Source organism: Gadus morhua, chromosome 23 (genome assembly GCF_902167405.1).
Source record: "Gadus morhua chromosome 23, gadMor3.0, whole genome shotgun sequence".
Taxonomy (NCBI): Eukaryota; Metazoa; Chordata; class Actinopteri; order Gadiformes; family Gadidae; genus Gadus; species Gadus morhua.
Genome location: NC_044070.1, coordinates 6,752,737 through 6,779,777, shown reverse-complemented (window position 1 = coordinate 6,779,777; position 27,041 = coordinate 6,752,737). Strand labels below are relative to the sequence as shown.

The following is a 27,041-nucleotide window of genomic DNA, read 5'->3' as shown; positions in this document are numbered from 1 at the left end:
AATGGATGGTGAAAAAAGGAAATAAGAAATTGGCTAATTCTCGGATATAAACATAAAGAACTGAGTCAAAACTGAAAAATGAGTCAGCTCCAAGTATGCATCAAAGACTGAGTTGTTATTTTTTGTTATATTTTATAATGATAAGGTTTTATTAATGTCAATTTGAGTACACCTTTCTTCCATAATGAATAACCATTCATGAACTCATGTAACTTTAATAGTAATGCAAGGGGAACACTTCACATGAAGGTACATTATTTACCATTTCTTAACATTATTGAATGCAGTCATAATTATTAAACAAAGATATTTAATAGTTGAAGAATGGTCTAGTAATCATTTACCAAAAGTGTTCATGTAAACTAATGATGTTCATGTTATAAGGTATTTAATAATACTTTATTTAATTATTTATACTGCTTACACTAACCCCAATATTAAAGCAACACATTAATGCTCATTTCTGTATTAATTTATTGCTTTAAAGTTATTTAAAGCAATGCTTAATGTTTGTATTGTAAAGTGTTACCATGTAAAGTTACAAGAACAAACAGCAGACGGAAAATACAATAGGCCTTCAAAATACATGAAACATATTAATTCATGTATTCAAATAAATAAGAAAAATACTGCTATAGGAAGTGGGACAAAGAAACGATTGGCAATAATGAAGATTTTTGGTAGGCAGTTCTTCTTAAAAAAATACACAATGACAATTAGAAATATAACCGCAAGCGAAGATTAACGGGGTCAGAGCTAAATTAACAGTCAAGAACACACTAATGGAAGATATAAAAATCGAACATATAATTGTGATATTTAAGGAAAGATGTTCCACTTATAAACCTGAACTGCAGCCTCATTCACATGGTCAAAATGTCTATTGATAAGCACACAACATCCAGAAAACTTAAAGCACACATTTCTCAAGTGAATTAAGGGCTTTCTTCAAAGCATATACCTGAAAAATCTTTGAAATTCTGGGAAAATTAAACATTTGTAGTCAAGAACACTACTAAGAAATATAAATATGACATAATGAGCTAATTATGAAGGGAAAATGGTTAATGTAGAAGTTCCCCTTAATGCCATTATGTGTCTTGGCAGTCAGATTCTTGGAGACTAATGAGCCGGAATGTGGATTGCCTGATGAATTTCAGGTGCTGTTCAATGTTGTGTTTCTTAAATGAGAACTTGACAGAATGTCATGTTCGGCTTGTTAATAGTGCTCAAATCAGGCAATGAACTCTCAACCTAAGGAACACCAGTACACAGCATTATCCCGTTGAGCCACTGACATTCCTGAACTGCAAGATGCCTCATTCACATTCTGAAAATGTCGATTGATAAGCACACAACATCAAGAAAACTCCAAGCACACATTTCACAAGAGAATTAAGGGCTTTCTTAAAAGAGTACAGATCTGAAAATGTGCACTGTTAATGGTATCCATGGTATCCAAAACATTCAAAGTGAAAACATGATGAAGGAGCTACATCTCAAGTGTGTCGAAGAGACAATAGTGACCCCAAAACTGTGATATGAACAAACCGTGAACCTTGTCAGGCCGTCGGTGAACGTCTGTAGCACTAGTTTCCTCGGGTTGTCACACGAATTAAGAATTTTGAGAATTTGCCAATGAGTCCAAGGTCTCACCCCCCCTCCAGCCTTTCTAAACCTTTTACTGGTCTGGTCTCTCTCCTGGGGGTCCGTCCTCCACGGTGAGCCGTAGATGCTCACCCATTGGGTGTTCCTGGGTGTCCAGGGCCTGTCGGAGCTTCTCCCAGAACAGGTCTGGGTGTGCGTCTGCGCGGGACCAGCTCAGGTAGGTTTTTCTCTTCAGGAGCCTCCTCATGCGGTAGTACGGAGACAGCTGCTGCATGGGAATGTCCTCCAGGAACACCAGGATCAGCACGTCCTTCTGCTCGTCAAACAGACGGAAGCTGGGGAATGGAAATGTTTCACTTTAAACTACCTTACATCCTTATGCTACATATATTATTCCACAGCTTTTGTGCGTTAATCATGATGTAGAATATAATTGACATGATATTAAAGCATAAAAAAATGGTGATAAACAATTGCACGAATAAAAATGTAAAGCTCATTCCGTTAAAGGTCCCATGTCATAAAAAATTCACTTCATGAGGTTTTCTAACATTAATATGAGTTCCCCTGACCTGTCTATGTTCCCCCAGTAACTAGAAATGGTGTTAGGTCTAAAACAAGCTCTAGGTATCCTGCTCTGCCTGAAACCTCAGCCGTTTTCAATTTTCCCTGTATGTCGTCATATGGGTACATGTTACCCCTCCTTTCTCTGCCTTGCCCGCCCAGAGAATTTGGCCCGCCAATGTGACAATGAGCTACGACCGTGCGAGCACCACATGTGTGTGTGTGTGTGTGAATACAGACACTGTGACGCAAGTGTTGAAGACTTCATTGTTATTTGGATAACCGTTCTGCTGTTGGTGTTATAGCGCATTACACGTCGGGATCTCTGACGTCTATGGTATTTCCACAATGAGACTCGTGGTGGGGGTCATCTCAGCCATGATTGAGGAGGAATTGGGGGAAAGGAGCTTCGGCCTTGACTCCCCGAAGTTCATGAATTGCGACACGGAGGAGAAAGGTATTGTTGCCCTTGATTATCAACCGCCGGAGCCCCGCTGCCCGCTGCCCACTGCCGACACACCAACCGCCCCGCGGCACCACCGGCCAGGGGCGGTGGTGCCTCGGCAGCGGGGCTCCGGCGGTTGACAATCGCGGTCCACAATCGCGGGCAACAATTCCTTTCTCCTCCATGTCGCGGTTCAGTCTACTTCAGATTGATGTGGAAGTGGAGGGTTATCTCAGCCATGGTTGAGAAGGACTTGGTGGAAAGGAACTCAGGCTTTGACTCCCAGCAGTACATGAGCCGCGACATGGAGGAGAAAGGGATTGTTGCCCGCGATTGTCTCCCACCGGAGCCCCGCAGGCGGTGGTGCCCTACTCCTGCCGGAGCGGGAGTAGGTCTCCAGGACTCCCGCCAGAGCACCCGGAGTGTTCTAGAATATTTACAGAACACGGCCAAAAGCTGTGAGCGCATCGCCATTGCGATACGCCCACTGTAAACATGAGCGCATGTTACTGTTGCTGCAAGCTGCTCAGGGCCACACCCCCACCCTCCACCTTGACCCGCCTCTAAAAACTGAATGTTTGTGGAAAGCTCATTGTGGGACTGGCTCGTAGTGGCTATAATTCTGCAACAAGCCTAAATTTCTTGAACGTCTTCAAGTACTGTATTAGGGGCCCACTTACAGCTATATAAAAGCATCCATGAAGTGGCATGCCATGGCACCTTTAATTACCTTATTCTTATAAAGCTAGGTGTTCTTACCTGGCTACCTGGATCTCTCTGGAGCACCATTCACTCTTCAGGTAATCCCGGCTGACTACGCAGATGGTCTTCCGGCTGCCATAGATGGCGTCTGTTATGTTGTCCATAATGGACTTCCCTGAAAAGCATTGTTCAGTGACAATTCATTAACATGAATCCATCCAGCAAATTGCTTATCTCTGTGACATCTCTCAAATGATGGCATGGAGACAAGTTACATCCAGTTCAAGGACAAATTTATGTTTTTATGTAATATTTGGACCCCTAATCGAGCATCAAAGATAAATGTATATGCTAGCATGTATGCTAATATAGGTTTAGGATGTGACAATGATGTTCAGGATAGGGCTCCTCACCTGGCTGGAAGTCTCGGTGGTGCAGACACAGTGTCCAGCCCTGCTCATCCTCCAGCTTGGGCAGCAGCTCCCCCAGCACCCAGCCCTCGTCTTTTGCGTTGTAGGAGACGAAGGAGTCGTATTGATGAGCACGCTTGTTCTTGTGCTTTGAGTTGTAGAGGAACGCCAGCATGAGGTAGTACGTGTAGACCAGATGCCATTGCAGGAAATGGTGGGTGAAGGAGACTGCTATGGTCATGATGACCGCACATGCCGTGGAAATATAACAGATGAAGCCCATGTCTACTGCACAAGATCGAATGTCAATGTCCAACAGTTTTTTCCCTTTAAGGTTTGGAGGGGAGTTGCATTCAAAGTTGTACGCATCAAACACTTGTGTTTGCTTGTTGGTGATTACCCATTGGAGGAACCACGCCTTGTCACAGTCACAGCTGAAGCTATTACCCTTTATATCTAGGTATTCAAGTGCTGGCAGAGACTGCAACACAGTTTCTCTAATCCCCGAAAAGGCATTATGTCTCACCTCCAAGAACTTCAGCTCTGTAAGGTTAGCATGCAGCAGAAAATCTAGAGACTGCAGACTTGCATGTGAGATTTTGAGACTTTTTAGTTTTTGAATCGGAGAAAACAAACCATGAACAAAGTCAGCAATATCATTTGAACTCAAGGAAAGCACTTTCAGATTGGGTGTATAGTTGAAGGTATGTGGGTGCATATACATAAGATGGGAACTTCTGATATTGAGTGTTGACAAATTTGTCAGGCCTTTTAGAAGATTTTGAGGGAGGTATGCTCCAAATCGACCGTGTTGCCCTGAAAGAATCAATGTATCTAGTTTTGAAAGCTCAGCAAATGGTGCCTTGGGAATCAACTCAGCTGATTTATATTTAATGTGATTGCTCATCAAATTCAATGACTTTAATCCCTTCAAGTCACGAAAAACTTTGTTTTTGATTTGAGTTTCTTTGAGTTTATTTGACTGAAGTGTAAGGTATCTAAGATTGGACAGTCCATGAAATGCACCACTTTTTAACTTGCTTAATTTATTCCCATCTAATGTCAGATTTTGAAGGGATTTCAAAGCTTTAAATTCTCCCTGATCTAGAACAGTGAGTTGATTATTTGACAAATTAAGCACTTGGAGATTTGGCATGGTGTTGATGAACGCACCGTTTAATTTACGAATACTGCAGTTTGGCAACTGCAAGTTTTTTAAATTGACTAAATCTCTGAAAACACAGTCCTTTAGAGCACCTAAATGATTATTGTTTAGAAAGAGAATTCTGAGACTTTTCATGTTGGCAAAATCCTCACAGTCATGCAAACGCATGCGATTGAAGCTGAGATCCAGTTTAAAGAGTGTTGATACATTCCTGATGGCATATGGGACAGATGAGAGACTGTTGAACATAAGGACTAAAATTTGAAGCTGCCTAAGAGATTGAAATGATTCGTCAGATATGTTAGTTATCTTGTTGTGCCCCAAGTCCAACTCATTCACATTGGAGCACAAGTGCAGCATGTCTGAACTAATAACCCTGATGCTATTATGTTGGACTGTAAGAGAGGTCAGCGATGGGATTTTGCAGGAAATACTTATGAGAATTTCCAGGGTTTTTTTCATATGGTTTAACGTCAGATTCATCAGTGAGGAGTTAAATGTCTCCAGAACTTCCTGCAGTCCGTCTAATGAGGAGTGAACCCTACTGATATCTAGTTCAGAAATGCCAATAAGGTGTGATGTGTCATTCATCTCCCAGACCATACCATTCTTTATACCATCATTAAGGCCCAACTTTGTGAGTTTGGGAAAGATATCGGCAGTGAGCACAAAGACCAAAAGCTCATTTTGAGACAAATCAAGTGTAATAAGTTCTGTAGGCTTATTTGACAGCTCCCACGAATTAAAAGTGGATATATTGTTTGCTCCAACGTGAAGGGTCTGTAAATGTGGCATTTGCTGTAAGATTTGCTGATAATTTGTTAAGTGGTGCAGTTTGTTATGGCCTAGATCCAAAAACTTTAGATTGATCAGAGACTTACAAGAGGTGGGTGCTACTGTTTCAATCTTATTGTGAGTAAGTCCAAGCATTGTGAGTTTAACTAAGCCATCAAATATACCCTTCTTCAGTTTTCTAAGCTTATTTTTGTTTAAAATCAAAACCTCTAGAGAAATTTGGCCCGCAAAAGTGCCAGATTCTATCTCAGAGATCCGATTTTCTGTCAGGTCTATGTGCAACAGATTTGGTAAATCTTCCAAATCGGTATTATTTAGTTTTGAAATTTTATTTACGGACAAGTCCATAGTCGTCACCCTTGCTGGAATGTCCTTTGGAAACACATTTAAAGTTCTACCAATGGGCTTACAGATGGCCTGTGTGTGCCGTGTGATCCAGCAGTCCTTCAGCACATAACCAGCAGTTGGAAAAAATAAACCGTTCAGAGTAAAAAAAAAAGTAAAGATTCCCAATGAACAGAAGCACATTTCCATTTTTCCGCAGATGGTTGGGTTAATTTTGTGCCACAGAACGTTCATGTGTAAACAGCCAATCCAAAAACACTGTCAAACAGACACAGAAAGATAAACAGAAAAGGGTCACTACAATTTGTTATTGAAATACTGTCATTGAGGCATATCAACCTGTACGCTTTGCGACGGATATTTCATGAACATTTATCTTCATGATAAACGTTTGTGCGTTACATCCTAACGCACAAACTTAGTCATTAATATGCTATTCTGCCTGTTGTCATGAGTATACCACAACATATGTTTGAATGAATGCTGTTTCAAAGACTTTTCTCCAAATCAGAAAACCCATTTTCTTTTTTGTTTAAATCCACTAAACATAAAAATCCCATTTTTTTTGCATTTTGATTTGCATATTAATCGTATATAAAGGAAGAAACTAGATGTTTTGAGGCAACCAGTGTTAGAGTGAATTATTAATCCAGATAATAACCTTGTCCGTCCGTCCGTCCGTCCGTCCGTCCGTGTGTGTGTGTGTGTGCGTGGTTTCAGGTGAGGCTGAGAACAATCAAAGCATACAATTAATATATCACCAGTACAAGACATCATAATAGCAACAGGATCAAAACTCAAGTCATTGCTATTCGTTACATTACACCAAAATAAATCAATAAAATGCCTAAATGTTTTCATAACATGTTGTGACCAAAGTAAATTGAAAACATAAGCACATGGTTAACATAAGAATATGTTCAATGCCTTTGAATTTGATTATCTGCTAACAATTAAAAGGTAGATTATGAGTGAAACACTTACATATTTTGGTAATTTTTCTCGAAGCAATCAGAAGTATGTGTCTGGTTTAAATGTGCCTCTCTTTGTGTTGTAAAGGAGGATGCAAAGTAGAGTACAATTTTAAAAAACTGAACTTTCCCTTATTGGGTTAGGGAAGTGAAAGGTCAACAGTTGTCATCTCTTTCCACTGGTATTTGGCAATTGGTTCATGGCGCTCACGAGTTGTTCAAAATTCTCTATATAACTCCAATAACTCTTTTTAGAACTTTCACCTCAGGCCCCTCCCCCTCTCCCAGAGTTTCAAGGGTTTCTCATCTCAGCAACTGTAGTCCATTCTGTGGCACAGCCGTGGTACTCAAACCCCGGGATCTCCCCCTGCCACCACCATTACCTCGTCCCCTCCCTAGTGGTCATTGTGCGGTTCCTCTGGTAAAACGTCAGGGTCGAAGCGGAGGACACCATCACATCACATCATCAGAAAGCGTGCACATTGATAGTGATTTTTTTAATTGCGATTCATAAATCCATGGACCAAGACGTAAGCAAAGGCCAGAGCTGTAGCCAGCGCCCTCCAGGGGGAATATATCCACCTTCAGAATTTATCTTCTTCTTTATTTTATACATGAACATGTTATACCCCCAAAATGATTGGTTCTTGGTTCCTGTGAACGGAATGCTGTGATGCATTCATGTCATCGTCTTTATAATCTAAACAGGCACAGTAGATGTTCAACTGTGCAAGTTAATGAGTTGTTTGTAAAGTGTCATTTATCCAAACCTATATGCAAATTCATTACCTTAATAGAGCACTTCAGTCATTTAGAAATTGTACTGCAATCCCAGTGAACTCTTTGCCATAATGACGTGCGGGCAGCTGAGCTGCCGTGAGTGGTTTCCTTTTCTGCTTTAACTAGATTCCTCTTGCTAGGGGAAAGGCATACATTCTAAGGAGCCTTTTTGAATCCAAACTGCAATCGAAACACTTTTTGTTGTTATTAATACATTACTTAAGTTATCAAAGGGACTGGTTTTATATTAACTTTAATCACTGACCATAGATGCATCACGCCCAGACAGATATGACAAAGCCGATAACCTATGGCGTTAAACACCAAAACACCAAGCTTGTTAAATTAAACGAGGCACGTTCATTAAACCTAATTCATTAATTTATCTTACTCATATAAAATTAAATATGTAGCATTTCTAAGATGTGAATGCTTACAGCATTCACACCAAATATGTAGCATTTCTATGATGTGAATGCTTTCAGCATTCACACCAATAAAGATCTCAATATCTAGAGTGTGAATGCTACAGGGCCCAATCTCATTCATTTGCTCTGTCTCAACCCTACATCTCAACCCTAACCCTCATTGCTCAATCTCATTGCTACCCCTCATTGCTACCCCTTAACGGTCCCCTACCAAATGGGACAACCCTACCCTGTGACGTCATCATGGCCTCCCCGTGCCCCCTAGCAGATAACCAGACCCCTGGTAATGTTACAAGAGACAGACTGGCTGCCATTGTCTCGGGCAACGAGCAAGACCCATTGTAAAGATGTTTAACCTGAAATGGTATTTATATTTTGTAATTGGCATGTTTAAATAAAGTGTTAAAAAAATAATAATACTGTGGTATTAGCCAGACTGGCCACACTCACACTGGCAGATTTGAGCACGGTTAGGTGCTAAAACGGCCACGGCCACGGACAGATGGCCTAGTGTGAGTGCACCCTTAGATAATAATCGGTTAAGAACAAGAACACTTTAGAAGAAACACTTTATTTAAATAAGAAACACTGAACCACACATCTAAAAATACACACACACGCATCTAAAAATACACACACACGCACACCTAAAAATACACACACACACACACACTCTCTCTCAGCTTTTGAGAGAATGGTGGAGAATCACATCTTCTCCACCATTCCGCCAACTTTGCCTCGTTCTCCTCATGCCTCGCCTGCCCCCTGGCACTCTCCTCTTGGAAGGGGTGTCTGGGGTGGTGGAAGAGGTGCCTGGGGTGGAGGAGCATGGTTGAACTGGTTGATATGGCCATATGTCATGTACAATATATAATAGCTATGTACACAATATAGTACTGCCAAAAAATACATTGATTAACCATGTAATATTACTAATATAATATAATATATTAGTATAATAATACTTATAGAATATTACTAATATAATATATATATTAGTATATATAATATCACTTATAGAATATTAATAATTAATAACTAATAATATTACTAAAATTACTTTCTATATTAGATAAGAGTTTATTGTTTACTGTTTACTGTTTTTTGTTTACTTTTTATAGTTAGTTAAGAGTTTGTTTATCTTATATTATATTATAATTATTGTTTACTGTTTACTTTTATTTTACTTTTTATAGTTATCTTAGAGTGTATTGTTTATCTTATATTGTATATAATTTAATATTGTGTTGTGTTTCTTTCTGTAAGCTACTGGACAATCAATTTCCTTGAGGGAGTCATCCCAAAAGGATCAATAAAGCCTAATCTAATCTAATCTAATATAATATATTAGTATAGTAAAGCTTATTTTTAACCTGGAGTCACTAGAACATGGAAGATCTGGATATCATACGACATGATATCCAGCCCGGTCTGCAGCCCGGTCTGCAGCCCGGTCGACGGCCGGGATGCAGAGCCCGTGATCGGGCATGCATCCCGGCCGAGAACCGGGGTCGGGCGGCCTGCGAAAGTCGGCCGGGGAGTTTCGCGATCTTCCGCGAAAATCGGCCACAGACTTTCGCGATCTTCCGAGAGTCCTTGGCCGGGCTTCGAAGCCCGCGGCCGGGCTGCAGAGTATAATTAATAAAAATAATTACTAGTTAATTACAGAGAAAATACATACATTTGTGTTTTTCCAATCCTGTCGCATCTTTTCGTCCTCCATCTTGTCTAGGATATTTCTTGATTTTCCGTTTTCTCGCAAGGTATTGTGGGAGCAAGTCAGAACTGAATCGCTTTGAGGGTGCCCATCGAAAATCTCAATTTTGAGGGGATGTTAGCCCTCCCCCCTACCCCTTAAGCTACATTTAAACAGTATTGGGACATGACTCCACGGCGCGTGAACGCGCAACAGCGAGGGCTAGGGTTGAGATTTTCTATGTAGCAAAGGAATGAGATTGGGCCCATGTGTGTGTACACGACATATGACAAAAGTGATATGATAAAGGGTTAATAGTCTGGTGCAGTGCAGAAAAGGTAAGGTCTCTCAGCAAGAATTTTATTTATAATGCAATTAATATTGGAAGAGAACAGCACTTGATTGATGATTAACCTTCTAAATTAGGTTGATATTGAACATGCAAAAAAATATCATTACAAATGATCTCATTAATTATCAATCGTACAACTTGATTCTTATACAAACCATTCAATTATTAGAAACTACGATCAATGGTGCAGTTTACATGGCAGCCCTCTAGGGGACACTACACCATGTGCAATGGCAAAGTCAGGCTCGGAAATACTTACGTTTTTACAGATAATGTTGCCGTCTTTGCTTTGTGCTAATACGTCAAGGGTAGATATTGTCAGATTAGACTTTTGACCATTCAGTTACTTAGCGAGGTGTAATGGACTACTCACACTTAAATACATCTGTATCAAACCTGGATCCATCATAGTTTTCTCTAACAGGATGCAAGGGCTTCTGTATGCATTTGTTTTTTGTTATTTTATCATCTATCTTAAAGGGGTAGTTCGGAATTTTGGATACAGGGCTTGATTCCCATGTTAGCCTTGGTGATCATTGGAGACAGTTTTCAACACATTTCATTCAGTCCTAGTTGCAGAGTTTGCTCGTGCTAGGCTAGCGCACGGCAACGGGCAATACTAGCCTGTTAATAAAAAACAGTCTTACCCACTCCACAGTACACCCGAGGCAAATCAACTATAACGCCAGACAGTCGATGTAAATGTCTGTGTTGATAGAATAATGTTAGATATAAAACCAACCTTGCACTGCATGCATTTTGAGGGATTTGCTGTGTCTCAGCAACAGTGTTGTAAGCCTGGTAGTAGGCTACGGCAGCTAGCTGTGGAATGATACCTAGGTAAATTCCGCTGCTGCTGAGAAAGTAGTCCCTAAAAATGCGATGATTCATGCGATGCGAGGTTAGTTTTATTTCTAACGTTATTCTATCAACACAGACATTTACATCTATAGTCTGGCGATTTACCTCGGGTCAGAGTTTGCACTATGAGCGAACTCTGCAACTAGAAGGACTGAATGAAATGTGTTGAAAACTGTCTCCAATGATAAAGAACACCAAGGCTAACTTGGGAAACAGGCCCTATGTCCAAAATTCCGAACCCCTTTAAGTATGTATCTTAAAACCAAGACAATAAGAAAAGCTCATGTGGCAGTCATTATAATAACAGTATATAGTAATATATATAATAACATTATATAGCCTATAACAATAATTATAATTTATTAATTTATTTTATTAAATTATTTATTATAATTTAATAATCTCAAAATATTTCCAAAAAATCCCAAGTAAATAAATACATTTAGTTTTCAATAGGCTGGCGAGACCGATGGATCCGTAAACGCAATGCATAAAAAACAAATCAACACCAGATGTACATTTAACCAGAACAAGAAGATGTTTTGCAATACAGACAATAATGAGAGTTTAAACTAACGAAGCCATCAAGGGGAACTGTTTCACTTTCCCTCCATAGGGACAGACCCCGGGTGTCTCTGTGTAGTATAATCCCCCTCCCTCCCCCCAGCATTTGTAAGCCTTTTACTGGTCTGGTCTCTCTCCGGGGGGTCCTTCCTCCACGGTGAGCCGTAGATGCTCACCCATTGGGTGCTCCTGGGTGTCCAGGGCCTGCCGGAGCTTCTCCCAGAACAGGTCCGGGTGTGCGTCTGCTCGGGACCAGCTCAGGTAGGTTTGTCTCTTCAGGAGCCTCCTCATGCGGTAGTACGGAGACAGCTGCTGCATTGGAATGTCCTCCAGAAACACCAGGATCAGCACGTCCTTCTGCTCGTCAAACAGACGGAAGCTGGGGAATGGAAATGTTTCACTTGAAACTACCTTACTTACTTATGCTACAAATATTATTCCACGCAGTGGCGCAACATCATGGCGATATGCCCCGGTGCAAATATTTATTTTGTGCGGGAGGAAGGGCCTTGTCGCGTTGTCCTTCTTACTACGGTAAGGGTTTTTATAATTTAGTTTATTAATTAAGTGCGCCACCAGAGGGCGCCCCCGACACATTTGCCGCCCTAGGCGATTATTTATTTATTTTTCCTCCATGGGCCCCTGACGCCATCTGGGCCCCGGTGCAGTTCACCGGTTGCACCGTCGATATTTACGACACTGATTCCATGCCTTTTGTGGACCTTTTCTAAATGAAACATGAAGTACAATATAGTTTACATGATATTAAAGCATAAAAAATTGGTGATGAACAAATGCACAAATATAAATGTAAAGCTCATTCAGTTAAAGGTCCCATGGCATGATACACATTATGTGGTTTTCTAACATTAATATGAGTTCCCCTGAACTGTCTCTGTTCCCCCAGTAACTACAAATGGTGTTAGGTCTAAAACCAGCTCTAGGTATCCTGCTCTACCTGGAGCCATACTCCCGCCGGAGCGGGAGTAGGGCTCCAGGACTCCCGCCAGAGCACCAGGGGCCGGTTGCACCAACTGGGCGTAACTTAGCCTGGTCGTAACTGCTAAGTAGGTCTTAGTTACGACCTGGCGTTAGAATGGAACTAACGCCGGTTGCACCAACGGGACTTACGCCTGGTCTTAACTACGCCCGGTTTTAGCCATGCGCGGCCATGTGAATGTTCCATGGTATGCGCATATCACCGCGTTGCTAGGATACCTCGTGACAACAGCTGTTTACTATTTTACTTGACATGCTGTTGGACACCGAAATAAATAATTCATTCGTTCACTCATTGTCATTCATTAATTGTGTTAATGCCTAACAATAAAACACTGCAAACGAATATAATTAAAATATGTATTTGTAATGTCTGGTTTACGACGAGCAGGCATGTAGACGGGAATGGTTCTGTAGGAGAGATTTGTTTAATGTGTCGGCCTATATAAAACATATAAACATAGTTAAAACAACATTCACAACTGATTATAAGTTGAGAACGGACTAATCGGCCAGCGATATCTTCCCGACAGGCAGTCGATCTGTGAACGCTGATCATATCGCCGGCTGTGCTTTGAAATGCAGTTTAGCGAAGCGTTGCAAGGATGGTGGTAAAGCTGCATTGGATTGGATGTAATTGCTATAGAAACAGCCTGGAATTTCAACTCTACGCCTGCCCCTGACCAGGCGTAGGATTTACGCCTGGTCTTAGTGAAAAGAACGCTAAGCCCAGTTGGTGCAACCGGCGTAACGGTTAGGTTGGACTTAGAACGCCAAGTTACGACCAGGCGTAGTTACGACCAGGCTTACGCCCAGTTGGTGCAACCGGCCCCTGGAGTGTTCCTCTAGAATATTTACAGAACACGCAAAAAGCTGTGAGCGCATCGCCATTGCGATACAACCACTGTAAACATGAGCGCAATTTACCGTTGCCACAAGCTGCTCAGGGCCAAACCCCCACCCTCCACCTTGACCAGCCTCTAAAAACTGCATGTTTCTGGAAAGCTCATTGTGGTACTGGCTCGTAGTGGCTATAATTCTGCAACAAGGCTGAATTTCTTTAACGTCTTCAAGTACTGTATTAGGGGCCCACTTGCACCTATATAAAAACATCCATGAAGTGGCATGCCATGGCACCTTTAATTACCTTATTTTTATAAAGCTAGGTGTTCTTACCTGGCTACCTGGATCTCTCTGGAGCACCATTCACTCTTCAGGTAATCTCGACTGACTACGCAGATGGTCTTCCGGCTACTATAGATGGCGTCTGTTATATTCTCCATGATGGACTTCCCTGAAAAGCATTGTTCAGTGAAAATTCATTAACATGAATCCATAGAGAAAAAGGCTTGTCTCCATGCCATCTCTCAAGTGATGGCATGGAGACAAGTTAAATCCAGTTCAGGGACAAATCTATCTGTTTTTATGTAATATTTGGACCCCTAATCGAGCATCAAAGGTCAATTTATATGCTAGCATGTATGCTAATATAGGTTTAGGATGTGACAATGATGTTCAGGATAGGGCTCCTCACCTGGCTGGAAGTCTCGGTGGTGCAGACACAGTGTCCAGCCCTGCTCGTCCTCCAGATTGGGCAGCAGCTCCCCCAGCACCCAGCCCTCGTCGTTTGCGTTGTAGGAGACGAAGGCGTCGTATTGATGAGCACGCTTGTTCTTGTGCTTTGAGTTGTAGAGGAACGCCAGCATGAGGTAGTACGTGTAGACCAGATGCCATTGCAGGAAATGATGGGTGAAGGAGACTGCTATGGTCATGATGACCGCGCATGCCGTGCAAATATAACAGATGAAGCCAATGTCTACTGTACAAGAACGAATGTCAATGTTCAACAGTTTTTTCCCTTTAAGATTTGGAGGGAATTTGCAATCAAAGTTGTACGCATCAAGAACTTGTGTTTTCTTGTTGTTCTTTACCCATTCGATGAACCATGCGTTGTCACAGTTACAGCTGAAGCTATTAAACTTCATATCCAGGTATTTAAGTGCTGGCAGAGACTGCAACACTGTTTCACTTATCACAGAAAAGGCATTCTTCCTCACCTGCAAGAACTTCAGCTCTGTGAGGTTAGCAAGGAGAAGAAAATCAAGAGACCCCAGGTTTAACTGTGAAATGTAAAGAGCTTTTAGTTTTTGAATCGGGGAAAATAAATTGTCGGGAAGGTCTCTGAGATCATTTGCACTCAAATAAAGCTTATTCAAATTAGGAGTATAGTTGAAGATGTCTGGGTGCAGGGATATAAGCTGGTTACCTCTGATATTGAGTAACGAAAGATTTGTCAGGCCTTTCAGAAGGTTTTGAGGGAAGGCGCTCTTAAGGTGCCTGTGTTGACCTGAAATATACAATGTATCCAATTGTGAAAGCTCAGCAAATGGTGGATCATTAATTGGCTTTTCTGATGTATATTTAAGGCGATTGGTCATCAAATACAATGTCTTCAAAGCTTTCAAGTCACCAAAAGTACCTATATTAATTTTAGCTATTACATTTGATGCAAGATTAAGGTATGTAAGATTGGACAGTCCATTAAAATTCCCCTTATTAAGTTTTTGTAATTTATTTCCTTGTAATGTAAGATTCTGTAGGGAATTCAGAGCTTTAAATTGTCCATGATCGAGAAGAGTGAGTTGATTGTTCGACAAATCAAGCACTTGGAGATTTGGCAGGTGTTTTATGAAGGCACTGTTTAATTTACTAATGTTGCTGTTTTGCAACATTAAGAACTTTAAATTGACCAAATCTTTGAAAACACAATCCTGTAGAGCTGAGAGAGGGTTATTGTTTAGATGGAGCATACTGAGACGAGTCATATTGGCAAAATCATCACAGCGAAGAATAATGATGTTATTGTAACTGAGATCCAATTTTGAGATTGCAGTTTTCCTGACAGCGTAGGGGACTGATTTGAGACGGTTAGACTTCATGATTAAAATGTTTAGCTTCCTCAGGGATTGAAATGAATTGTTAGAGATGTCAATTAACTTATTGCTCCCTATGTTCAACACTTTCAGATTTGTACACAAGGGCAGCATGTCTGAACGAATATATTTGATGTCGTTTTTTCGGACTTCAAGAGAGGTCAGTGATGGGATTTTGCAGGAAATATTAATGAGAACCCGCAGGTTGTTACGCATCTGGTTTAACTTCAGAAAGATCAGTGAGGAGTTAAATGTCTCTAGAACTTTCTGCTGTTCTTGCAAGCGACAACCACTGATATATAGTTTGGACACGCGCCTAAGGTACGATGTGTCATTCACATCCCAGACGATACCATTCTTTCTACCATTATTCGCAAGGTTCAATCTTGTGAGGTTGGGAAAGATATCTGCACTGAGCCCAAAGACCCTTAGCTCATTAAGAGACAAATCAAGTGAAACAAGTTCTGTAGACGTATTTGACAGCTCCCATGAATGAAAATTGGAAATGTTGTTTGCTAGAATGGACAGGTATTGTAAATGTGGTGTATGTTGTAAGATGTTTTTTAATTGGTGCAGTTTGTTGTGACCTAAATCCAAAAACTTTAGCTTGGTCAGAGACTTAAAAGAGCCTGGTGCTACTGTTTTGATCCTATTGGAAGTCAGATGCAATTCTGTGAGATTGACTAAGCCATCAAACATACCCTCCTGTAGCTTACAAAGCCTATTGCTGTTTAAATTCAACACCTCTAGAGACATTTGAACAACAAAAGTGCCAGATTCAATTATGGAGATAGAGTTGCATTTCAGGTTTAAGCTCAACAGATTTGGTAAATTTTTCAAATCTGCATTATTTAGTTTAGAAATGTTGTTTTGAGACAGGTCTATACTTGTGACTATTAGTGGAATGTCTTTTGGAAATAAATTGAAACTATTCTTCTGACAGATGGCCTGTGTGGTCCTTGTGACCCTGCAGTCCTTCAGCACATAACCAGCAGCTGGAGAAATCAAATTGTTCAGATTCAAAAGGAAACATAATATTCCAAATGAACACAAACTAATTCCCCTTAATGGCATGGCCATTTCCGTTTTCATTCCAGCACACAAAGAAGTTTCTTAATGTTGGTAATTTCCAAGGCAATGGATCTCCAGTCCTACCAGTTGGATCTTTGGTTACATTCGTTAATTTCTTTCAGTCCGAGGGATCAGTCAGGTTAAATCCGCCAATCCCAAAAATCTGTCAAACAGACACACAAAGATACAAAGACAGCGGTCATTACTATCGGCTATTGAAATACTGAAATTAAAACATGTGTCTTATATCCAATCCGGTTAGACCGGGTTCCCCCAGCCAATTCTGCCAGCGATTTGAATTCGCCCTGCAGAAGGGTCTTCAGAAGACCAATACAATTCTTTCTGCTTCCGATGCGTTTTTACGGAAGCCAATCACCAAGCAGGCTTTTCCCCCTGGCGCACTATTGACTGGTTTAACACAATGACGACAGGGAAGCGACAGAAGGCAGCTAATTGTGCACCGAGTAATTTAACTAGGCCCGTCGATCACGCCTCTTGGGCTGAAGAAAATGACAGCAGCCTCCCCAGACCAACGTGCTTACTACGATTGAGCTTGGTCTGGCAATAGCCAGATACCGGTTTGTAGCCAGGCTACAACTCGGTATCACACGATCTATTGAATCGTGTCCCAGAGCACGATTGTCCGACTTGTTTCGTTATACACAGAACAAAATGTAAACCAATGCATTCTAAATGGGAGCGTTTCTCTGACTTTTTCGTGCTACACAGAACGAAATGTCTTCTCAGGCGAGAGAGAGAGAGAGAGAGAGAGAGAGAGAGAGAGAGAGAGAGAGAGAGAGAGAGAGAGAGAGAGAGGCTTCATTTGGGGTGTGCGCTGACAGTACAGTGCACCCTCTAGTTACATATATGTCAATATTTCTGATTTTTTTAAACAGACCTCCTCAATAACGGAAACAAATTATTCGTGCTCCACAGAACGAAATGTGAACCAACGCATTTTGAATGGAAGCGTTTCTCCGACATTTTCGTGCTCCACAGAACGAAACGAGAGAGAGAGAGAGAGAGGGACATTTATCAAAAAAAAAAAAGTGAGACATGGAATGAAAGAAAGGAACTCCCCAAACCCCGAGGGAAGAAACCTTGAGAAAGAATACCTTACCTGAGAGGGCTACCAATTCAACGGACGGTTTGGAGTGCAAGGTGCGAAATGGGCACATATAATGGTAGTATATAACAATAGAGCAGAGTTAAAGATGCTTTAACCTTCCTTAAAGGGTCTGGGATACAAACAGTATGTTTTATAACCATGTGAAAGTATGTTTGACTGCATGTCTACTCTACAAGCACGCACCTTTGAGCTAAATTTGCAGTTTACCATACATACTACTACTGTTGTTCCTGCATCTTGGCTCTCTGATCTCACTGAAAGGCTACAGCACAGAATCAAGGGATATTTAGGCTACGTTTACGTGATGACGGTCTGAACAGAAGACGCAAAAGTGGTGTTGCGTCTTCACTTTTTAATCCGCGTTCAGACAAGCGTTTTCGGGGGAAATCTGCGTGCATACGGTGACGCAAAAGTGTGTGGAATTCGATTGGGTATGCATGCCAGGCGGCTACGTGGTGCTGTGCTACACTATCACACAACACTGCCATGTCTGAGCGCATGCGTAGAACCTTCCTGCTTCACTTATCCGCGCCGCGAAAACCAAAAAAGGTCCTTCTCTGTTCAGTAATACTATCTGTACATATCCTGTACATTTCGTGGAAAGACTCCTGTAAATTTATTAGAGCTGCCAGAGCAGCTTGAAGGTCCAACGTATGGGAATAATCCAACATGTTTGTTTATTTCCCTTTACTGGCACATGTATGCGACATAAACGCGCACGCAGCGTTATCAGATCTGAGCAGAGATTTGCATCTTGGCAGTGTAGACGGAAACGCTACGGCGGAGCAAGTTTTCCACTCTGGAGGGTGTTTTCAGTTTTTTTGCGTTTTTAAGCCCCAAAAATGGCATCACCATCTAAACGACAGGCACTTCCGATTAAATATTTTGTCGTTTTTACCCGCAAGTGTCCTCGTGTAAACAGACAAACAAAAAAATTGCCATTAATCGCAAGTTAACTATGACATTGATGCGATTAAATATTTGAATCGCTTGACAGCACTAATATATATATATATATATATGATCTTCAACTGGTCTGATCTCTCCTTTCCAACGGTTTCTTATAATGATGATTATAATCATCATTATACAAGCCTTTACATTTTCATGAAAAATTTGTAACATAATAGTCCATCTAAATATAGGATTGTAATGTTAATATGTTAATTTCCCTTTTGCAGAAAAGTATGTTATGCTAGAGTTTTAACTATATTGTCGTGAAACTTATTGTGCAAACCAAAGTTTGATTAAGTTAAACACTTACATACCCAACAATCCAAATTCCGCAAAAACAAATGTTTCTCGATGTGGTCTCCTTCCCGATGCGTATGGCAACTCACATAATGTGTTATTGCCAAAAGCTGGTTTGCAATGGCTTTTTTTGTGTGTTACATTGGGTTATAAATGAGGAAGCAAAAGGGAGTAGTCAAATTAAGTAAGAAAAGGGTAATTATCTAAAGGGAACTGACACTACATATGGTTTCATATAGATGAATGTCTATATGCAACCAGGATTCAACAAAATAACCACATCATCCTTGAAGGTTAAACACATTGATGATAAACGGGCCCTGTTTGGGAATGTCCACGGGTTCGATAATGGCCCCATGATAACTGCCCACATGGGTGTTACGCTTGGTGTTATGGGTAACTTATTCCCAAAACGTATTCCTGTGTGTTTACTTACAGGCTACATTCTGATTCTGCTCTCTACATAACCTGTGGACAGTCCCTTATAGGGCCTGTTTTTGTTTTTCGGAACTACAAGAAAATGCCAGTAAAGGTTTCAAATCCACATTGGTTGACTGTCCACTGTAGAAACGTATTGAAATCTCCTTCTGAATGCGTCATCGCTGTACTTATTTCCCCAAAAAGTATGAGTTGCACAGTTGAAGCATGATACACTTTGTCCTATGTCAATTTATGTCTGCTATTTGCTCATTTGCTACATGGTAAATTAATGTACCCTTATTTTAAGTTAAGTTTAGTTTTTAATTCATGGAATTATGTCATTATGTTGCTTAACAAAAATGAATAAAATGTCCATAATGAAACAGCAACAAATCAGAATGAACAGATTCATCTTCAATTTAATTGTGTTTAAATTAAACTAATCCATAAAGGACATATGGATTATACATTTGAATAAAATAAGCGGGGTGCCAACCCCCACCAAAATTCCAACAACAACATTGTATTTATAATTAACAAATACTTCATACAATATATAGTTCACACTAGAAGACGCAAAGCAATAACACACAAATGCAAGTATTTAAAAATGTCAATCTTACTAAATTATTCACTCACACATAACTGTTAAATTATTCACAGACACAATGAAGGTTGATCTTATGGCATTGAACAGCTGGTAGATGGTTGAGGGACATCATCTTCTTCTTGGTCCTGGGTTACTGCATCTATTTACGTCCGCATGTACGCAATAAGAGTTTTCAAGACACTCAAAAATAAGGAATTTACTGGGCATTAGGAAAGATAGTTTAACATTTTCAAAACAAATCCGAAAAATCTTAGTATAAATATTCAGTCACACAATTATGTCAGCTGCAATCATTCAAAGATGATATTATTAGACTGTATGTTGCTCTCTTGTTTTTGTAGACATGTGAGGTGCCAGTCAATCATCCACTTCCATCATCACCCCGCCTCTGCCATTCAGTCAGCCCATCCGGTTCCACCAATCATCTCATCAGTCAACCCGGTCTCACGAAAATACGTGACACTAGCTGGTTTCGAAATCGTTCCCTATCACGGATATAGTGCACTATATAGGGTGCTCGCCATTTTGTAGTGGTGTTCGAATTCTCAGTGGTTCATTTCATGCACTATATAGCAGACATGGGGGACTCGAGTCACATGACTTGACTCGAGTCAGACTCGAGTCGCAAATTTGAGGACTTGAGACTTGCTTGACTAACACTGATAAAAGACTCGACTTGACTTTGACTTGGTCTTCATGACTTGAGACTTGACTTAGACTTGAGACAGATGACTCAAAATGACTTTTCTAAAGTTAGATTATAGGTTGGATATGTGATTTGCGATACGCCAGCAGATTTTGAAAAGACGCAACTCAAATGGTCCTACCCCCTCTCCTTCAACGCTGACTCCGACTCCACCCATTCCAAGTACATGGACGCGCAATCACACAAGAGCGCGAACACAGATGCGCGAGAGTGGGCCAGGGCAGGCTAGCTAGGTTGGTGTCACATCCCGGCTCAAGGGAAGGACAAAGGAGGAGACCACGCAGGACCGGTAGTTTTACCAAATTATAATTTATTTAAACCAATTCAAGATTAACCTAATAAATGATGCGTGAATGTCAGTAGTCAGTAACGGGTGCAGTGTCTGTGTGAGTGAATGAGTGTATGTTGTGTGTAAAGCAGCAATAACTCAACCTAACTAACCCAAACCAATACCAAAACCAAAACAAACCATTCGTCAAGAGAGAGAGACCCAAGTGGCTGACTCCTGCAGCTTTTATAGCTGCAGGAGGGCAGCCAGCATGGGTGTCGACGATCAGCAATCAGCTCCTGGCAACCTGCCAATCAGGAGGTGCCAGGAGCTGTCACACCCCCCTCCATAAAAACGACCTAGGAACCTACAAAACAGGAACACAGGTTAAACAGACGGGTGTAGTTACGGCAATGGTGCACGGGAAAGAGCGTCCGCCGCTACATTACTCTGGCCTCTGATATGTCTGATATCCAGGTGATAAGGCTGCAGAAACAAAGCCCATCTCATCAACCGCTGGTTAGGATTCTGGAGAGACTTCAAGAAGGTCAACGGATTGTGGTCAGTGTACACCACCAGCGGCGCACCGGCTCCAATGTACACATCAAAATGTTGGAGAGCCCAAATCAATGCCAGCGCTTCCTTTTCTATCACCGAATAATGCAGCTGATACTGTTTAAACTTTTTAGAAAAGTAGCATACAGGTCTTTCAAAACCATTACCATCTGACTGCAACAAAACCGCCCCAGCCCCAACGTTGCTGGCATCGGTCTGCAACTGGAAAGGTTTCCCCAGCTGAGGAGCAGCCAGGACAGGAGCTGAACACAGTTGCCGCTTCACTTTCTCAAACGCCACCTGACACTCAAGGCAACCCCTCTTCCCAGTCTACCTTCAACTCAGTGCAGTAAGCGCGGAGCAATGATTTTAAATGCTGATGAAATCTCTCCAGTGCACCCTGACTTTGAGGATGGTATACGGACGACTTGTTATGTTTGATATGAAGTTGCTGGAGGACCTGGGCAAACAACCGAGACGTAAAATTCGAGCCCTGATCGCTCTGGATTACCTTGGGGATCCCAAACACCGAAATGAACTTACTAAGGGCTCTAACCACTGACTTGGCAGAAATAGTATGCAGTGGGTAAACAGCCGGATACCTGGTTGCCTGACACATCACAGTCAGCAAATACTGACTACCTGATCTTGACCGAGGTAGAGGGCCAACACAATCAATAATCAAATGTTCAAAGGGCTGACTTATCACAGGTATAGGATATAGGGGAGCGGGTGTAATGCACTGATTTGGTTTGCCTGTCAACTGACACGTATGACAGGTCCGAATGTAAGATGCTATCTCCCGTTTCAGACGAGGCCAAAAAAAATGTCGCAGGACACGATCATAAGTCTTCCTCACTCCCATATGTCCAGCCACATTATCATGAGCCAACTTGATCACAGATTGTCTATACTTCACTGGAAGTACAAACTGCTCCACTGAACCCCCAGCCACATCGTCACCATGAGGGACCCACCTCCTCATCAGCAGATCATGATGGAGAAAATACCCTCCCGAGTTGTTTCCCCCATTAATACCGTGCCCGGCCTGCTCAAACAGTTCTTTTAACGAGAGATCCTCTTTCTGGTCCCTCACGAATTCCGCCTGAGAAACAGACACAAGATCAGTTGGCCACAGAAATGCAAATTTGTCATCATTCCCCTTACCTGACTCAGCCTTTGACCTATTAACATTGGGCATAACACTCATGGACCGAGTTACCGCACACACAGGAGATACCGACTGCTCAGAGACCTCAGAACCCTGAGCCCTAACCGGCGCTGAACTGTAAACCCCCTGTGAGGTCACATCAGAAGTTGATGCCTCAGGCCACATACATGCTCCTGCAAACTCATTACCCAAAATAATGTCAACACCAGCCACTGGTAATTCTGGACGCACACAAACCTCCACTTCCCCCTGTCCGAAATTACAGGATAACTTCACTGTATGAACCGGTACAAAAATAGTGTTCAATCCAATTCCTCTGACCGGAACACAACTCCCTGTGTCCGAGTGTGGAGCAAACTGCAAGACCGACTCCCTGATGAAGTTATTTATTGCGCCAGAATCTTGGAAGGGGATACACATCAGGCTTGGTAATAGCATTAACTTTACGGAAGTCAGTGCAAGGCCTAAAAGTGGAATCTGGTTTTTTAACCAACAGACATGGCGAAGACCAAGCAGAGAAAGATGGCTCCGCAATGCCATTTTCCAGCATATAGTGTACCTCAGAATCTAGTACCTCTTTTCTGTCAGACGAGAGCCGGTAAAAGCGCTGTTTTATGGGCTGAGCATCCCCAACGTCAACATCATGTTCGATTAAGTGCGTGCGAGAAGGCGTGTCTGAAAACAGAGATGGATAAGACTGAATAATACTAGCCAACTGATCACGTTTACCGACATCCAAATGTCCCAATAACTCAGACAAGATACACAGTGTCTCTGAATTCTTTAGGCGAGGTAGTAAAACCCCATCTCCAGACACATCTCCTCCCTCCTCAAGCTCTGCCATGACCTGGGATGTACAGGGGTTAACCGGGCTTACCAAAAGAGTGGGGTTGCCGCATGCCTTGGAATTTCCCACATTCAAAGACGACTCCGACGACAACAACCGCGCATGATAGGGTTTTAACAAATTAACATGGCAGATTTTTGATGATTTTCTTTTGTTGGGCATGTCAATCAGATAGTTCTGCTCTGAAACCTTTTTCAATACCGAACAGGGACCAAAAAACTTGGCATGAAATGGTGATTCGACTACTGGCAACAATACTAAAACCTGATCTCCAGGACCGTACTGGCGTTGTTCAACTTTACGGTCATAAAGCCTTTTCATTTTTTTCTGAGAGATTTCCAATTTTTCCTTAGCCAGCACCCCTGCTTCATAAAGTCTCTGCCTAAAGCCATTGACAAAGGTAATCAAGTCTGGTGGGGGCCCTTCAGACTTCCACTGTTCTGACACTATGGTTAAAGGACCCCGCACCGTGTGTGCAAACACAAGCTCATTTGGACTGAAACCTGTACTCTCCTGCACAACCTCTCTGGCCGCCAACAGGAGCCAAGGCAACCCCTCTTCCCAGTCTACCTTCAACTCAGTGCAGTAAGAGCGGAGCAATGATTTTAAATGCTGATGAAATCTCTCCAGTGCACCCTGACTTTGAGGATGGTATACGGACGACTTGTTATGTTTGATATGAAGTTGCTGGAGGACCTGGGCAAACAACCGAGACGTAAAATTCGAGCCCTGATCGCTCTGGATTACCTTGGGGATCCCAAACACCGAAATGAACTTACTAAGGGCTCTAACCACTGACTTGGCAGAAATAGTATGCAGTGGGTAAACAGCCGGATACCTGGTTGCCTGACACATCACAGTCAGCAAATACTGACTACCTGATCTTGACCGAGGTAGAGGGCCAACACAATCAATAATCAAATGTTCAAAGGGCTGACTTATCACAGGTATAGGATATAGGGGAGCGGGTGTAATGCACTGATTTGGTTTGCCTGTCAACTGACACGTATGACAGGTCCGAATGTAAGATGCTATCTCCCGTTTCAGACGAGGCCAAAAAAAATGTCGCAGGACACGATCATAAGTCTTCCTCACTCCCATATGTCCAGCCACATTATCATGAGCCAACTTGATCACAGATTGTCTATACTTCACTGGAAGTACAAACTGCTCCACTGAACCCCCAGCCACATCGTCACCATGAGGGACCCACCTCCTCATCAGCAGATCATGATGGAGAAAATACCCTCCCGAGTTGTTTCCCCCATTAATACCGTGCCCGGCCTGCTCAAACAGTTCTTTTAACGTGAGATCCTCTTTCTGGTCCCTCACGAATTCCGCCTGAGAAACAGACACAAGATCAGTTGGCCACAGAAATGCAAATTTGTCATCATTCCCCTTACCTGACTCAGCCTTTGACCTATTAACATTGGGCATAACACTCATGGACCGAGTTACCGCACACACAGGAGATACCGACTGCTCAGAGACCTCAGAACCCTGAGCCCTAACCGGCGCTGAACTGTAAACCCCCTGTGAGGTCACATCAGAAGTTGATGCCTCAGGCCACATACATGCTCCTGCAAACTCATTACCCAAAATAATGTCAACACCAGCCACTGGTAATTCTGGACGCACACAAACCTCCACTTCCCCCTGTCCGAAATTACAGGATAACTTCACTGTATGAACCGGTACAAAAATAGTGTTCAATCCAATTCCTCTGACCGGAACACAACTCCCTGTGTCCGAGTGTGGAGCAAACTGCAAGACCGACTCCCTGATGAAGTTATTTATTGCGCCAGAATCTCTAAAAATTTTGACTGGAACCTTCTCACTACTGTCAACTAGGGACACAAACCCATCTGATATAAATGGAGCGTACTTTGAGGCAATGTCAGCTGCACTCAACATCTTGGTTTGCATCTGATACGGAGAACCAACTTTAACAGTATTTAACTCTGAGATACTAAGCGGCGCAGCTAACCCAACGGACTTAGCAGGCCATGTACTAAAACCTTTTTTTGATTTTAGCATCGGGCACTCCTTCTTCCAGTGCCCCTGTCGCTGACAAAAATTACAAGCTGTGTTATATTCGTTGTTCCCAACTGTGCCTAGCTCTCCCTTTGTAAAACCCCGGTTGAAATCCGATTCACCTTTCTCCCCGCTGTCTTTGAGTCTAAACCGTTGTTGACTTTGCTCCCCGAAGATACGCTTGTGTGTTAAACTATATTCGTCCGCAAGTACAGCGGCTTCTTTTGGAGTTTTAACTTTTCTCTCATTGATATAAGTAGATATGTAGTTAGGCAACGACTGCTTAAATTGTTCCAGCACAACAAGGTTACGCAGTTCTTCAAATGACACAACACTGGATGCAGAACACCACCGATCAAAATGTATATCCAGCTCCCTTTCAAAATCCACATGCGTTTGCTTTACCCCTTTTTTCCAATTTCTGAAGAGCTGCCTGTAGGCTTCAGGCACTAATTCATAAGCTTTTAAAACGGCGTCTTTGACCATTTTATACTCTTTGCACTGTTCTGCTGTTAATGCTGCATATGCCTTTTGGGCTTTACCTCTAAACACGCATTGAAGTAACAACGTACGTTCACTATCAGGCCACTCCTGTGAATCAGCTAGACGTTCAAACAAGGAAAAAAACGTATCTGGGTCTTCCTCATCAAACTTAGGCAGCAATCTGAGATTCTTAGTACAATCTACCCTAGATGAACCAGCAGACCTAGTTATATCAGTTCCTGCCATTTTCCCTTCTCTAACTAGATCTAGTTTAAATTGTTCAATGTCCAGTTTTGCTTGTTCTGTTCTTTGTTTCATTGCTTCAAGCGCTAACTCCTTATCCATTTTTGTTTTTTCAAGAGCCAATTCGTTTTCCATTTTTGTTTTTTCAAGAGCCAATTCGTTATCCATTTTTGTTTTTTCAAGAGCCAATTCGTTATCCATTTTTGTTTTTTCATGTTCCATTTGTATTAACATCAGTTCCTTTTGTTGATCAAAGGTGAGACTCCCCCCTGGTGAAACCATCGTACTTGGTAAACCCTTACCTTCATCAGAAGCCAAAACCCCTTCCTCCATCAAAGTCGCCTTCAGGATACGTTTGATTGTGTCCTTCAGACGTGTGGCTGCAATTTCAATTCCGAAATGATCAGCAATTTTCAACAGTTGGTCCTTTGTACAGCTGTCCAGCAAGGTCTCAGAAGGAGACTGAATAAACGCTTCTACTACCGCAGCCATGCCAAAACAGCTTTGATCACTGGGATGCACTAGAATAAGAACTTCCCCCCTAACTGCCTATCCAACCCTGAATAATCTTGACCCTAATGTTCATGCAGCTTGTGGTGGGTATTTACGCACTGTAAACCAGCCGGTTTGAAAGG

At 41.9% G+C, this 27,041-nt stretch overlaps 3 protein-coding genes across 3 annotated transcripts; all 3 read right to left on the bottom strand.

Annotated features, from left to right (window-relative positions):
* Positions 1 to 195: 195 nt before the first annotated feature.
* On the bottom strand, positions 196 to 11,081 carry LOC115537480 (toll-like receptor 13). The gene is made up of 5 exons (XM_030349445.1): positions 11,004 to 11,081; positions 6,696 to 6,760; positions 3,733 to 6,292; positions 3,377 to 3,494; positions 196 to 1,943 (listed from the first exon to the last, which is right to left on the bottom strand). Exons 1-5 carry the CDS (start codon positions 11,017 to 11,019, stop codon positions 1,682 to 1,684), a joined length of 3,021 nt encoding a protein of 1,006 aa, XP_030205305.1. The 5' UTR covers positions 11,020 to 11,081; the 3' UTR covers positions 196 to 1,681.
* Positions 10,249 to 19,200, bottom strand: LOC115537481 (toll-like receptor 13). Its single transcript, XM_030349446.1, has 4 exons — positions 19,087 to 19,200; positions 14,220 to 16,852; positions 13,862 to 13,979; positions 10,249 to 12,065 (listed from the first exon to the last, which is right to left on the bottom strand). Exons 2-4 carry the CDS (start codon positions 16,708 to 16,710, stop codon positions 11,804 to 11,806), a joined length of 2,871 nt encoding a protein of 956 aa, XP_030205306.1. The 5' UTR covers positions 16,711 to 16,852; positions 19,087 to 19,200; the 3' UTR covers positions 10,249 to 11,803.
* Positions 19,201 to 21,052: 1,852 nt separating this feature from the next.
* On the bottom strand, positions 21,053 to 26,786 carry LOC115537602 (uncharacterized). Its single transcript, XM_030349621.1, has 2 exons — positions 26,709 to 26,786; positions 21,053 to 23,474 (listed from the first exon to the last, which is right to left on the bottom strand). The coding sequence occupies exon 2, from the start codon at positions 23,337 to 23,339 to the stop codon at positions 21,936 to 21,938; it is 1,404 nt and encodes a 467-aa protein (XP_030205481.1). The 5' UTR covers positions 23,340 to 23,474; positions 26,709 to 26,786; the 3' UTR covers positions 21,053 to 21,935.
* Positions 26,787 to 27,041: the final 255 nt, after the last annotated feature.